The 16436-nt window shown below is 36.6% G+C and overlaps 1 protein-coding gene across 1 annotated transcript in view; it reads left to right on the forward strand.

Annotated features, from left to right (window-relative positions):
* The window catches only part of LOC112923648 (transmembrane protease serine 11F), an 89775-nt gene extending 78381 nt beyond the window's left edge, over positions 1-11394 (forward strand). Inside the window, exons 9-11 of the mRNA XM_072743499.1 lie at positions 3912-4171; positions 6071-6213; positions 10687-11394. Of these exons, the coding sequence (XP_072599600.1) occupies positions 3912-4171; positions 6071-6213; positions 10687-10845 (562 nt within the window). The 3' untranslated portion in view covers positions 10846-11394. The remainder of the gene's footprint in view (positions 1-3911; positions 4172-6070; positions 6214-10686) is intronic.
* The last annotated feature ends 5042 nt before the right edge of the window (positions 11395-16436 follow it).

Here is a 16436-nt window from a genome sequence, read left to right on the forward strand (position 1 = left end):
CTCTATCATAAATTGTCAAGACTGATTGTTATACATGTAACAAATATAAACTCTTCCATGTACTGAAGAACATTAAATTAAGATCATATTTTCAGCTGCTTCTGTTAACATTCTTTTTCTCTGATTAACCCCTTTATTCTCTGTCAACATCCACCATCACTTTATAGGTAAGAAAAAATGAAGGATAACACTCTTGGAGCTCTTCCTTTAAGAACCATGCGAGCTGTGTGTTTCAGAGAAGTATGTGTATGACAAGAGGGACTTGCCATCCTGTTTGACTGCCTTTCTGAAAACTCATCATATATGACTTGACAGGAGCGCGCTGCTTGGGCTTTCACAGCTATCACTTCTAAGATTCAGCTGTGTCAGTTCACATACATGGACCTCCTGTTGCCCCAGGAGATCAAGCACAACTCCTCTCTCCTCCCTGAGGCTTCTTTTAAACTCTCAAAAGACAAAAGCCTGAATAAAGCATTCTTCACACTCTTTTTCAGAGGAAACTATGGTTGGTATATGAGGGGGCTCTTTGCCATTCTTCCAAGAGTAACACTCAAATAGTTCCAAGGTGTCTACACCTTTCTTTATGGGTAGAGGTATAATGAACATGTCCAGGGGATTTAAAGTGACTGTTACTCTATCATTAGAGAAAAAAAGGGATTCACTTATATACATTTATAACCCTCAAAATAATTAGCATCATGCTTTAGGGGAACTTGAGTTCCATTAATTTAAAGCTTTCTGATTTTGGAGTTCATGTAGTTCTCCAATTTTTGCACTTGTTTTGGAGGGTGTCATCCATGTTAGGTTTTTTTTTTTTTTTTTAAGATTTATTTATTTATTTATTTATTTATTTGACAGAGAGAGAGAGCACAAGCAGGGGGAGCAGGAGAGGGAGAAATAGGCTCCCTGCTGAGTAGGGAGCCAGATGTGGGGCTCAATTCCAGGAATTGACCTAAGCCACAGGCAGACACTTAATTGACTGAGCCACCCAGGCACCCCCCATTTTAGTTTATAACTGACCTTTGTTTATATAATTAGAGATAATTTATTATCCAGAATGTCAATTTATTAATATCTAATGCAGAATATAAAATACAATGATTGAAAAACATGTCTCAGCAGGTCGAGTGAAGTCTCTGTGTGAGATATCATCTAACAGAGATCAGCCACTGAGTGTGATAAAGTAGATATAACTGGTGACCTTCATAAGAGACACTAGTATTAGTGGTATGATGGGGAGAGGAATAAATTCAAGAGAGAATTGGAAGAAATACTTGGATTCTGTGAGTTTAGATACCACTTACAAGGAGTTTTTAAATGAATGGGAACAGAGAAATTTGACAGTTAAGGGTGGTTGTGGACTCAAAAGAAGAATTTTTTAGATATTATAGCATATTTTTATGCCAAATGTGATAATTCAAAACCATTGGGAAAGGTGATGGTCCTGGAGAAAGAGTTCAATTTTGGGGGTGATATAACTCTCCCAATGCTATAATTGCACCTTGCATTATACTATCATGAAAGAAAAATACAGTGTACTTTGAGGAGAATATCACAATTATCCAAATAACTTTGAAATTATTATAAGTGTATCTTTTCTACAGAAATAGAGTATTTTTAAGACTTGTGTTTAAGACAAATCTTCATACCCTTAGGTCCATGAAAATTGATCCCAATCTTTGTGCCACAGTGTGGGTGGGAACAAAGTTCTTGACAGCATGTCAGGAGCCACAGGCCATCTCTTTCTGACACTAACCCACTGGATATATCATTTACCTGAGTGAGTCATTTAACTTCTAAGTTTCAGTATCTTTATCCATAAAATATTGATTGAATTGAGTCTATTCCATGAGATCCCTTTTAGTGGACAATACATGCAGGGATAGGGTATTTTTATTTGATCTACTCAGTCTATGAACTCTTAAGGACTGACAAGTCATATATTTCTTTGTATCCTCCAGATTTCTAGTTTTCAAAAGGATGCTTCAGCCCTAAGATTTTTTTTAATTTTTTTATTGGAGTTCAATTTGCCAACATACAGCATAACACCCAGTGCTCATCCCGCCAAGTGCCCCCCTCATTGCCATCACCCAGTCACCCCAACCCCCACCCACCTCCTCTTCTACTACCCCTTGTTCGTTTCCCAGAGTTAGGTGTCTCTCATGTTTTGTCACCCTCACTGATATTTTCACTCATTTTCTCTCCTTTCCCTTTATTCCCTTTCACTAATTTTTATATTCCCCAAATGAATGAGACCATATAATGTTTGTCCTTTTCCAATTGACTTACTTCACTCAGCATAAGACCCTCCAGTTCCATCCATGTTGAAGCAAATGGGTATTTGTCATTTCTAATGGCTGAGGAATATTCCATTGTATACATAGACCACATCTGCTTTATCCATTCATCTTTCTATGGACACTGAGGCTCCTTCCACAGTTTGGCTATTGTGGACATTGCTGCTATAAACATTGGGGTGCAGGTGTCCCGGCGTTTCACTGCATCTGTATCTTTGGGGTAAATCCCCAACGGTGCAATTGCTGGGTCATACAGCCCTAAGATTTCTGCGTCAAATAAAATCTTCCTTTAAAGTATTAAATAAATAAAATAGCCTTCTCCATCTCCAGGTCTTTGTGATGCCCACCTCCTTTCTTCCTCCCACTCTTAGACACACCAAGCCTGCTCATCCTTGAAGGCAGTACAGAATACTTTGAAAATCACTGATCTTTTAGGTTTTTTACTACATTTAGAAGTTCATGATTCACCAACACTGTAATCCTACATGAACAAGGAAACCCCCTTTACGAATTCTTCTCCATGTGATCTCCTACATAATTTTCCTTTACACAGACAATATCAAGATTCTATATATTTCACAGGGATAAGTAGAAAAACAGGAAACTGGGCTTTGGGAAAGAATAGGGAGGTAAAGAGAGAGTAGTACTAGAGAGAATTTGCTTGTAATGGAGTCTTGTGGGAGTGAAAAGCTTCTGTGTGGGGAAGATCCTCAAAAATGCTAAAAGGGACTGACCAGACCAGGTCAAAAGCAGGAGTGGTGGGGCAAGGGGAGAGTCTAACAGCATGACACTGAATTAGATCTGCTTAGCTCTTCAATATCTGGATAGTGTATGGGCAGAGGGTGGAGAAACAAACCAGTGTGCACATAAGTGTTTGTGAAGCAGGGAAGATCACACTTTGTGTCAAAGATCACAGTAAGCTACAGTATACAAGAGCAAACAAGTAAGTCATTAAGTAAGAATGGTTGGAATGTCTGATACAGACGGAAAATGCCTCCTAGTATCCATATTATCCAAAACAAATCAAAATAAATTTCTACACATTTCATTGAAATTATAGAAGAAAGAATCTGAAGAGTTTTTAACAAGGAATTAAAAGATTGGCAATTAATTATAAATATCAATTACTATTATTAATAAAAATAAAGCATGCAAATTCCAATTAGCTGCTGTGCTCCTTTTAATTTTAGAGGATGTGAAATATTTTTAAGGGCTTTTATACACTCACTTGTCTCATTAATATTTTAAACTCTATTTGCCATAAGGCCAACAATGGTAAATTCTCCCACAAGAGAGATTTTTCAGGAGCATAATCCCAGTAGTTGGGAGAAATACAATCTTCATCTCTTTTTTTAAAAAAAGATTTTATTTATTTATTCATGAGACACAGAAAGAGAAAGAGAGAGAGAGAGGCAGAGACATAGGCAGAGGGAGAAGTAGGCTCCATGTAGGGAGCCTGATGTGGGACTCGATCCCAGGACCCTGGGATTATGACCTGAGCCAAAGGCAGATGCTCAACCACTGAGCCACCCAGGTGCGCCAAGAAATACAATCTCAATCTCTTTTAAAAGATACAGTTAAACATCACAAACCTTACTCTTAAATTTTTTGCAGAAATAAAGACCCAAGGCAATGGATTGCTACTTTTGGTACAACTATAACACCACCTGCAGTGCAGCGAAGTCTGGGGAAAATTATCCTTCATGAAAACTACCACAGAGAAACAAATGAAAATGACATTGCTTTGGCTCAGCTTACTACTCGAGTTGAGTTTTCAAATATAGTCCAGAGAGTTTGCCTCCCAGATTCATCTATAAAGTTGCCACCTAAAACAAGTGTATTTGTCACAGGTTTCGGATCCATTGTAGATGATGGTGAGTAGTTCAAACTAATATACTTAGTGCAAATTTATCTTGAACTCTAAGGAGCTGTCCTAGGAATCCCTTTTCATACTTTTCGTAAAAATAATGTTGATGCTTCCAATGTGTATGGCCTAGAGCAGAACAAGATGGTATGGTTAGAAAGTAAAAGGAATCGGGTCCTTTTCCTTGAGTTCACAATTAATTGGAGCAGCAGTGAAAAAGAGGAAAGGCTAATAGAGAAGAGAAGAACAGACAATTTTAGGTGCTACAAGAAGGGCCGAAATACTACTACGGAACTACAAGGGAGTAGTCTAAATTGTGTTTCCCAGAGGTAGAAACTCCTAGTTAGCATATACTTCAGATCACAATCTTAATGATAGTTTTTTAAAGATTTTATTTGTTTATGTATCTATTTACGTATTTATTTATGGAGAGAGAGAGAGAGCATACGGGCAAAGGAGTAGCAGGGGAGAGGCAGAAGGAAGAGGCGAGGGAGAGAATCTTGAGCAAAGTCCACACTGAATGCAGAACCTGACGTGGCTCAATCTCACAACCCTGAGACCATGACCTGAGCTGAAACCAAGAGTCAAACCCTTAATGGACCAAGCCACTTAGGTGCCCCAATGATATAGCTTTTCTTTCTTTCTTTCTTTCTTTCTTTCTTTCTTTCTTTCTTTCTTTCTTTCCTTCCTTCTTTCTTTCTTTCTCTTTCTGTTTAAATGCTTCCTCATTTAATGAGGATTTCTGATGATTATAAGCATAAAGTGTTTTGTGAATGTTTTGAGAGTTTTCATTTTGGTTAGTTAATTTAAAATATATTTCTTTTCATCTGTCTCATCTCATGGGTGTTGAAAGATACCTGTTCTATAAATCGGAGACCAGAACTTAAGATTTCTAGGTATTAGCTCATTCCACACTGAAGAGAGAGATCAACTGTTTTAAAGTGGGAAATAAGAAATGTTTAAGGTTCTATCAAAGATCATCCTGAAGAAAGTAAGAGACAAATGCTAATGGATTTTACTTATTTATTTGTAAGTGAGCACAAGCAGGAGGAGGGGCAGAGGGAGAAGCAGACTCCCTGCTGAACGGGGAGCTCAATGGAGGGGGGATGGATCCCAGGACCCTGGGATCATGACCTGAGCTGAAGGCAGATGCTTAACCAACTGAGCCATCCAGGAACCCCTGGCTTTTTTTTTTCTTGACAGAGCTCTATTATATGTAAAATTTCCCAAAAGCCCCATCTCCAACTGGACTTCGTGAGATGTTGTTACAAGTCTCCTTTCGTGTTCTCTGCCTTCATCACTAATTTAGGACTACTCACCAACAGCTTCAATCTGGAGTCCTAAGCTACTTCCTTTCCTTCATGTAATCTCCAACCTGTCTCCATACTGGCATGAGATTGCTAACATATCTTGGGCATTGGTTCTGTCCCCATGCTTCAAGACACCCCTAAATAACGTACTATGACATAGAATAGGGCAAATAGCACTGTGCAGCTCATGCACTGGTTTCTGCTTGAATATCTTTCAGAAAATAAATGTACTTCCCTGAGACTTAATTTCCTTATACAGAAAAGGGTAGCAGTTGGTCAAGATCAGTATGGCGAACCCTCTTCTCATGAAAAAAAAGAAGTGTATCCACGAACTCTATTACATAGAGTTTTGTAGGGGTTCTAATAACTTGAAGATTCACAAATATGATATAATATTGGAATATGCATGTTTATTGCTCCTTGCATTTAGACATCTATGAAACAACATAAATCAGGCAATAATTCATTATAATTAATGTTAATAATCTTTTGTTTTTGTTCCTAGGAATATGCAATATATGTGTTTTACATGTTTTGGATACAGTTATATTCAAAGAACACATTTTCTGTTTGTATGTGTATGTTTGTTTGTGTAATAGGACCCACACAAAATAAACTTCGGCAAGCCAGGGTTGAAACCATAAGCACCGATGTGTGTAATAGAAAGGATGTGTACGATGGCCTGATAACTTCAGGAATGCTGTGTGCTGGATTCATGGAAGGAAAAGTAGATGCATGTAAGGTAAGTCCAAAGCCAACATCAACATTTTGAAAGGAAAATTTCCATTAGCTATTTCTAAACTTGGCATGTATTTCCTCTGGGAGAGGAAAAAAAAGTCATCTCTTTCACCAAGAATTCAGTTTATTTAATAATCATAATATTAAAAAATTCTTGTATCGAGTGTTTACTGGGTACCAAGCCAAGTGCTTAGCACTTTTTATATATTGTTTTATTTAATATGGTGAAATCGAAGAGGTACTATTATTATGCCTATTTTGCAAATTAAGAGATTAAAGTCTAATTGCTCCCTATTTCTGGTTCAAACAATTACTGCTCTGTTCTATTTTTTTCTTAAACAAAATTGGAAACAAAAGACAGAGAAATCTCTCCTCTGAAGACCATTTATTCAGCTTTGGCATCATCTCTCGTGCATCTTGTTTTCATTCCCTGGCCTACAAGTCTCTCTCTTCATCCCTCTCTCTCTACAATGATCTTGATACTTGAAACAGCTTTCCTCTCCATCCCAAGCCTGTAGTACTAATGCTGATCCCACGATTGAAATCTTGGATTTTTAGTTCCTAGGTTTCCTAACCCCCACTGATCTTCACTTCTCAGTCATCATTTCTAGAGTCACATCTTGAGCCTTGTCACCCAAAATTGTTCCATATCCAAAAATACTAATTCCCCAAATCTTCCTATTTAACAACTATCTTCAATCCTTCTGGCCTGCATTTTAAGCTATTCCTGCTCCTTAGGCCACGCTCTTTCTGTTGCACCTCAACCTACCAGTCCTCATCCTCCAACATACACAGCCACAGATATGTATATCATGTCCTTTCTTTGTTTTATTTTGTCCTTTAGCTTTTATCACCATCCAGTATATAATCTGTTTTATTTAGATGGTTTATTTTCTGTCTCTTCCACTAACCAGAATATAAACTTCATGAAGGCACAGGTTTTGGGGGGTCTATTTGATTTACTACTATATTACCAACACCTAACACAGTGCCTGGCACAAATATTTGTTGGCTGAATAAAATGCCACTTTTCTTCGACTTCATAAAGATATATAGACCATTGCTTCTCTGCTTTATCACATTCCATTCATTCTTTCTTCCACTGTCAACTTGACCAACTTAGATTTCACTATTAATCATTCTCTGAACACTTGCTAATATCCCAAGTTCTCTTCTTGATCTCTCTTTTCAGTGTTTCTGTCTGACAAAATCCCAAAGCTGGAAGAACTTAATTACTTAATCTCTCTCTCTCTCTCTCTCTCTCTGCCTGTACCTATGAAGTCAAATGCTCCTGGAAAAATTATAACAGAACACATTGGTACCACTATATGTTCTCGATAACAAAAGTGACAATCTTATTTTTGTGTTTTTTTTTTTCCAAATCCACCTTCCTCTGAATTTTCCCTACACTTTCCACTTTCCTTAACTTTTGGGTTTTTTTCTACCTTTTTATTCTCAACTGATGATTTGTTTTCCAGTTTTCAAGGAAAAATGGAAGTCATAAGTAGAGGATTTTCTCATCTTCTCAGCACCAAGCGGCAGACCTGTCTTCATCTGAACCCCTTTGCTCCACCTTCAGCTTAGGTCATAACAGGAAAGTGACCTCTTCTCTGAGGCTGATCCCTTCTCTGCTCATTTTCTTGGCCTTTTGGGGAAGTTTACATTAGCATTGTTTCCTCTCTTTTCATAGTCAAGATTTCTCTTGCAGCTAGATCCTTTTCTATTCATCTCTCTTTTTTAGTTTTTTATTTATTTATTTTTTAAAAAATTATTTATTCATAGAGAGAGACACACACACACACACAGGGAGGGGCAGAGACATAGGTAGAGGGGGAAGCAGGCTTCCTGCGGGGAGCCCGATGTGGGACTCCAGGATCATTATCCAAGCCAAAGGCAGATGCTCAACTACCAAGCCACCTAGGCATCCTATTCAACTCTCTTAAATTAAGGCAAAAAACAAAAACAAAAAACAAAAAACAAAAACAAAAACCCAACTTTTTCTTGACCCATAATGCCTTCAGCTAGCACCACATCTTATCTCTTGACTGTGAAATATTTGGGAAAATGTTCATACTCACTGTCTCAATTTTCTCAGCTCCCTTCAAACCATTTCAGTATAGTTTCTGCTGAATCACTTCATCAAAATAGCTCTTCTTGAGGTTTCCACTGATCTACCAATGACCTTCAACAAATATCTTTTTGTTTTACTCTTTTTTTTTCATCTCCTAGCACCATCTAATAATGCTTACCACTCCCTCTTTCTTGTCTTCCTTGGCTTGTAATGATTTTCATCTTACATGTCTGTCTGCTTCTTCTCTCTTTCCTTCCCTTGCAGGCTCATTCTCTTAATCCTTGCTATTAAATTTTGGTCTATTCTGCCCCTCTTTTTACTGTATACTTTCTCCCTAGAAGACCTGACTTTCTTCCTTAGCTTCAAATGCCATCCTTTGACAGATGATTCATGAATTTATACTTCTAGTCCCAACCTCCCCTCTGATCTCCAGATTTACATATTCAGTTCTTACTTGACAACTCCCCTTGGGTATTTCAAAGATATCTCAAATTCAAAGTGTCACACCTGTCACACACTCTTCTGCTCTCTGCCCCCTCAACCTGATCCTCTCTTTTTTTTGTCTCTATGAAAGGCATCGCCTTCCATTCTGTTTAGCCAGAGACTAGAAGGCACTCTACCATTCTTTCTCTACCCCTTACCCAATTGATTACCTAATCCCATGGATTTCACCTCCTTAAATATCTCTGTCATCTCCTGCTTCCCTTCTTCCACTTTATCCTCACCACCTCCACCCCCCGCCATCCAGAGAAATTAGTCATCCAGCTAGTTTCCTTATATTTACCTTTATACTCCTTTACTGCATTAGTCATATGAAAGCCACAATGATTTCTAACAAGATACTAATCTGATATCCTGTTAAACTCCTTCTTAAAAAACTTTAGTGGCTTACCTTCAGTCTTAAGATAGAAAATATAACTTCTAATAAGGACCTACATAGTTCCTCAAGGACTAGTTCTCCTGACCTCTCCATTCTCATCACACAGCACTTGCCCCCTTGCTGTCTTCTATTCAGTCCTCCTTTTTTTCCCCCCAGACTTTTGTGTATGCCAGGCTCCTACATGCCAAAGAGCATTTGCAATGCTGTTCCCTCTGTTTAGAACGTCTTATATCCCCACCTTCCTTTTCATGGTTAAATCCTTTAGATATTAGCTCAATTACATCTCATCAGGAGATGAAATATGTGGGCTGGTTTAATATTGTTTTTATAACCTAAACTTCAAGTTTATGAGTATAGGAAACATTTACTTTTGGTCATCATGAATCCTGAATGCCCATCAGGATGCCTGGGACACAGTTGGAACTCAATAAATACTTGATAAAAGTAGTTGATAAAAGGATAAATGAGTGAGGTGGAAGAAGCACAGAGAGGTTAATTATCTTACCGTAAGTCACACAGCCAGTAATTAACAGAGCTAGTCTTTGAAACTTAGCAGTTCAATTACGAAGACCATACTTTAAACCACTACATGTATATCTGTTTATTTACTTAATTGTCCTTGTTCCAAAACAGATTTAAGAGGGCTTATATAAAATCCAACAAGCAAACATAAATTAGAATTAGGTGTATGAAAGACAAGAAGACCAAGCTCGGGAAAGCTGTTCTATGTTAAGACAAATTGTAATATTTTAATAATCTATGATATAAACTGTCTTGTATCTATTCTAGTTTGATATTAGTAGTTTGTGAGGAATCCTGTAGTTTTCATTTGAATGACTTCAGTTCCTGTAGTTTGCATATGAATGGTGTCAGTTTATGTCCACTTTTCAATTTGACCTAAGGAAGCACTACTAAGTTTTGAGTGTGCCTAAGTGTTTGAGAAGCCTAAAGTCATTAAGATAAAACCTAACATCAAAAAATCGGAAGCCAAGTAACTTGTGCAGAGGGAATACACAGAAAACGGGGTGGTTTGGTTAGAGTATAATTAGGGGAGGGTGTGCATAAGGTAGATTTTTCTGGTTTTCAGAAATTGTAATTTTTTTGATGTGCTATTTCAATTTTTAGTAGCAAATGTGTGTGTAGAGGATCTTATTAAAATTGAGTCTAACTTTACTCAGAGATCATCAAAACTTTCCACCTATGCTTACAAATACTAACTTACTAAATCATGCATAAGTTATCTAATCAAACTAGAAAAAAAATCCAAAGATATTGAACCAGAAATAGTGTAACCATTCCTTATGAATGAGGTTTAGCCTTTCTAGAAAACAATGCACTTTAATGTCTTGGACAAAATTTTAACTCAATTCAGAGAAACACATCATATAATTTATTTCTAGTGGCTGCCTGTTCCATGTACCAATTTCCTTCCCCCCCCCCCCCATGGAAGGAAGATATTGCAGTGACTTTCTTCCTGAATTAAATTGGATTTAATAATTTTAAATGTATTTTTGTTTTTTCTCAAGGGTGATTCTGGTGGACCACTGGTTTATGATAATCATGACATCTGGTACTTAGTTGGTATAGTAAGTTGGGGACAGTCATGTGCTCTGCCCAAAAAACCCGGGGTCTACACGAGAGTGACTCAGTATCGAGATTGGATTGCTTCAAAGACTGGAATCTAGTGTGAATTGTCCATGAATTATATCCGTGGCACACGAAGCTGAAGTCCCTGCATGTTGTGTATTATTTATAGTCATGTGGTTTGGATCAGGTTTTTTTCTGGATGTCAAGAAATCCTCTGACTCAGACAAAGTTAATATCACAAGGTGGTCTTTGCATAGAGAGCTCTTTCTACCCTGAGGGAGGAAGACACAGCAAATGGCAATTGAACCAACTCTTCACTCTTCACAAGGGAAACTGATGCTTATTAATGAGTATTTACAAATCTTTTCCTCTGATGGAAGACAAGAAACATCATTTTTTTCACAGAATTTGAGGAGCTCCCAGGGCTGCCAAAAACTTAATATATAATAACCTGGAGCATTTGTAACCCTTGTAGCAAAACATCATTCCCCGAGAATTCAGAGCTTCAACATTCTAAACTAATGGCTGGACATTCAATGGCTAGAATGGAGAAGTATGGACTTACAATATAACTTGAACTCCAACCTGGGTTTGTAAATAATAATACAAAGGATTATCATTAACAAGGAAAGTTGCCATTTAAAACATGTTTGAGTGTATCTGAATGTATTGTTAATATTGTTATATACATAAGCACTAGCTTCAGGATGCATGTTGTATTGCTAAGAAGCATTTTTGATTCATTCTTTAACAGCATCTTGCTGTTCATATATCTGTTGAAGTTGGGCCAGGAAGAAGAAAAAGGAAGAATCTTGGGAGCATTTTTCCATGTGGACAAAGAATATAAAAAGAACTAATGGAACATAGGCACACAAAGTTGTTTTCAAAAGATTAATAGGGAGAATACTCCTTAGATTTTTGGTGGAATGAGAGCTGTCCAATTATTTACTTAGAATTATTTACATCAGCATATTGTAACTGGTGCTTTTGTAAGTCTTCAGCTCTCTGACAGGTCAGATATCTTATCAGGTTCGGAGAATTGATTTGTATAAGCACTTAGAACAGTACCTCGTGTATATTGAGCACTGTGTGGATGTTTCTTGTAAATGGAGGAAAGGAATGCCTCCATGAGCTTTAAGATAAATTAAGTTAATTTGTCAAATGAGTGAATGACTTTGGGACTTAAATACAGCCCAGAGTCTAGTGGTAGAGACACAGGCTTTGGGGCAGCCCCGGTGGCGCAGCGGTTTAGCCTGCAGCCCAGGGCGTGATCCTGGAGACCCAGGATTGAGTCCCGGGTCGGGCTCCCTGCATGGAGCCTGCTTCTCCCTCTGCCTGTGTCTCTGCCCCTCTCTCTCTCTGTCTCTGTCTCTATGAATAAATAAATAAAGTCTTAAAAAAAAAAAGAGAGAGAGAGAGAGAGACACAGGCTTTGGAACCACCTGCCCAAGCTTAAATGTTGGCTCTGCCACATATGAACTGTGTGTCCTTGCACCAGTTTCCTAACATCTCTGTGCATCAGCACTTTCATCTCTACAATAGAAATAAAAATACTATCTACCTCATATGGTTGTTATGAGGATTAAATGCATTAATAGAAGCAAAGCGCTTGGAATAGTGTCTGCAGACAGTATCTCAATAGGGACTACCTACTATTAATTATTATTAATGTGCCTTGGACTCAATGAAACAATACGCTTTTAAAAAGCTATCCTTTAAAATCATGTATTTGATGTCAGAATGCTTAAATTACACTGTAAAAAACCCCTAAGTAAAATACTCGATTTTTAAAATCATTTTTGATATCTCAGTATATTTGTGACTATGTCTCTCATAGACACAGTTGCATGGTACATGGTCGTCTGTCACCAGGGTTATGACTAGAGATGCAGCAGTATTCATCCTTAGGGCTCAGATGTGAGACCGCAAGTACTAGATTTGTTCTGATTTATCAGAGAAAAATCTAGCCTTTCTGTTTCTTCAGTGACAAAGTTTTGTTAATTTTTATGTATATGTGTTTATCTGTAATATATGTAAGCAAGATAAATCTAACTTTAAAGTTTTCCTAGTTATTATTTACATCTTGATATTAATATACAATAAACACAAAAGATCGTCCTTGTACACTTTCCTTTTAAAAAGAAAATGTCACCAAATTTCTGAATTGATGACAACTAATAACTAAACATCAGTAGAAGAGCAGAGTAAAAACTTAAATTTTTTTTTAATTTATTTATTTATGATAGTCACAGAGAGAGAGAGAGAGACAGAGAGAGAGGCAGAGACAGGCAGAGGGAGAAGCAGGCTCCATGCACCGGGAGCCCGACGTGGGATTCGATCCTGGATCTCCAGGATCGCGCCCTGGGCCAAAGGCAGGCGCCAAACCGCTGCGCCACCCAGGGATCCCAAAACTTAAATGTTTATAGTTTCTTCTATATGTAGAGAAACACCCAAAGCTTTCTAGAGAATATTTAGTAAATTTAAGAAATAACTTGATTCAAGTCTGACCTTTTTATATTAAAGCTAAACAAAATCTTTGTTAAAAACAGGAAAACAAATCTGTACATAAAATAAATAAATTTCTACTGTGTAAGTTCTATAACAATTAATATATACTTTTGTGTAGCTATATTTACATTTCATAAGATTGATAGCTTTTCTGCATGTATCTGTGAAACTGTACACTGACTTAGATAATCAATGCTCAATTCAATTCAAGATATTTTAATGCAAATGAGAGGAATAAGTACAAAAGGCCATAAGTAATTCTGAGAAATGGAAAAATAGATTTTTAAAACAGGATATACATGCCCTATTTTTAGCTTGCTATCTGACCTATTGAGCGTTGTTATAGGAATCATGCAATACCTTTTACCTCATGTTTTCCATCTATCAAATGAGACATTAAATGATCTACCTCATGGCATTGTTGTGAGGCTTTCCTGTTGAGTAAGTTGAAAAGTTGAAGAATGTTTAAAGCCTGCAAAAAAAATGCAAAATGTATTATTGTAAACTGTTATCAGTACAGACGATGCTGAAAATACATGGATTGTAAAAAAAAAGTGTGGTTTTTTTTATAGTATTGACATTTTTATTTATCAATAGTATTGCCTTATGAATTTTGCAAAAATATTGTGGTTTTTAAAAAAGCAAACCTGGTTTTGCCTCGTGTTGTAAATGTTATAGTAATATTCATGTCTTAAAAAAAACTACAATTTGTTTGATGCATTGTTTGAAAGACAGGTCAAATCTATTAAACTGACAGTAAACAATACAGCACAAAATCCCTGTAGAATCCTGATGGAATTTGGGGTGCCATGAAAACTAAAGGGTTAGTTTTAGTGCTAGAACAAGATTGGACCAAAATTTTTGCAATATTTAATCATCTCTCAGTAAAAATCGTAGTTCAACAACAATAAGAACAAAAATATATTAATGGGAATCTACCCTTTTCAACTGAATAAATCTGTCACGTTGTTAATATGTTTGTTTTGGGGGGTGCTGTGTTTAAGGCATTCCTTCATGTAATAATGAAAATGAAAAATAACCCTTGGCCAGTCCAGTGTTCTTCCCACTACTCTCATCTGAGTTATGCAGGTGTCACCAGCCAGGAATATTGCAGTTCTAGAAGTCACTGGAATTAGATTGTTGCAATCCAGTGTTTCTCCATGCAAAAACAAAGCAAAACAAAACAAAACACCAGTGAGGTAAGTTAAATTCACATGGTTTTCAGCAAAGCATCATTGGATGAAAACAGTTTTACAACTAGGATAAACAACACCACTTAAAAGTATACCCAACTATACCTAAAGAAATGAGGGTAATTTTTATGAGGCAAAGCTCCAGAGCTGGTTAATTGACAGTAATTTAAACCTTTAATATGGTAGAAATTAAAATTCTATACTATTTTTAAGTGAGGAGTAGCAAAAGATTGTGAACTCTACTAAACAACAAATGTCTGTTTTTCTCTTTCCTCTTTTTACTGCCTCAGAAAATCTGTTTTATAAACAGATAAAGCTACAGAAAGCCCACGAAAATGTAGTATATTAAAAATTTTGATTAAGCTGTTTTTGTACATACCTACAACAAATATTCTTTTACAGGTTTCAATATTTTCTTTGTCTTTAAGTTTTAATTGTAGCTAATAGGAATGAGAGTAATACAATCATATCATACAATTAAAAACAAATAAAACTTTATTTCCTACTGCCTTCAATCTCTGCAATGAGACATTGACCTATCCACCTCATGATATTTATGAAACTTCCCTGTTGAATAATAACATCCAAAAGTCAGAACATGTTTAAAGCTTGTTTGAAAAGTGCAAAATATATTACTAGGTACTGATCACACAACTGATGACAAACTTGCACTAAGATTGTCATTATGTTTTCATATTGTGTTACCATTTCCATTTATCCATACTATCGCTTGGCATAGTTTGCAAGTACTATTGTTTTGTTGAAATTATATTTAGCATTTTCTTGAAAAGAAATAGCATATAATACAACTCATATACATTATTTTTAATATTAATTTATTGCAAAAAGAAAAATAGGCAAATGAAATGGTTTTTCACTTAATAGCTTTATAATCCAGGGACACCTGGGAGTCTCAGTCAGTTAAGCGTCTGACTCTTGATTTCAGCTTAGGTCATGATCTCAGGGTCATGAGATCAAGCTCCCCATTGGACTCTGTGCTCAAATATTTAAAATTACTTTTAAAAGTTATTATATAGTTGACCATGGAAAATATCAAAAGTAGTCCAAAGTAAGCATTTAACAAAGTATATTTTTAAAACTCTGCTTTGTAACATTTTAGTCTATATCCTGGATTATTAAAAATTCTGTAAGTAACAAAGCTATGCAATAAAGAGAATGAGAAGCAGTTGTCATAGCTTTCCTGTGAAGTTCTATTTTTATACACTTTGTTCTATTGTCAGAATCTATGTCCCACCTTTTATTTAAAAATGTGGTTTCATAGAAAAGGAGATCATCCTGTTAGATTTTCTTCTCTTTCTACTCCCAAACTTAGGTGTTCTCTGTTAAAGATGTTCAGATGCCCACTTTTCAAATATTTCCAGAGAGAAGTTTCATAAATGCATGGGACTGCCTTCTTAATGGTTTTAATAAACACTTTCTTTTTTTAAAAAAAAAAGATTTTATTTATTTATTCATGAGAGACACACAGAGAGAGTCAAGACAGAGGCAGAGGGAGAAGCAGGCTTCCTTTTGGGAGCCTGATGCGGAACTCGATCCCAGCACCCCAGGATCATGACCTGAGCCAAAGACCTGAGCCAAAGATGCTCAATCACTTGAGCTACCCAGGCATCCCTAATAACCACTTTTCATCATCTGTATAATCGACCAAAAAGAAGAGGTTCTAAAGCAACCAAAATAGTTTTTGAGGGGTCTTAGGGAATGCAATCCAGGAGACAGAGTGGACAGAAACTGAAAATGTGCTCCGGATTGTAAGCAGGGGAATGCAGTTACAAAGGCAAAAACCACAAGGTTACAAAACTTGTTTTGAAGGAATTATGCTTGGTGCTGACAGAGCTAAATTATGTAACACATTTATTGACTATTTAGCTAAGAGGTGTTACATATCTCTATTTTGGTTCAAAGTAGAAAGATGTGTTCCAGAGGGTGGGCCAGGGGCAATTGACAAGTTGCAGCTGACAAAAGTAAAA

The sequence above is a fragment of the Vulpes vulpes genome, chromosome 2, assembly GCF_048418805.1.
Source record: "Vulpes vulpes isolate BD-2025 chromosome 2, VulVul3, whole genome shotgun sequence".
Lineage (NCBI taxonomy): Eukaryota > Metazoa > Chordata > Mammalia > Carnivora > Canidae > Vulpes > Vulpes vulpes.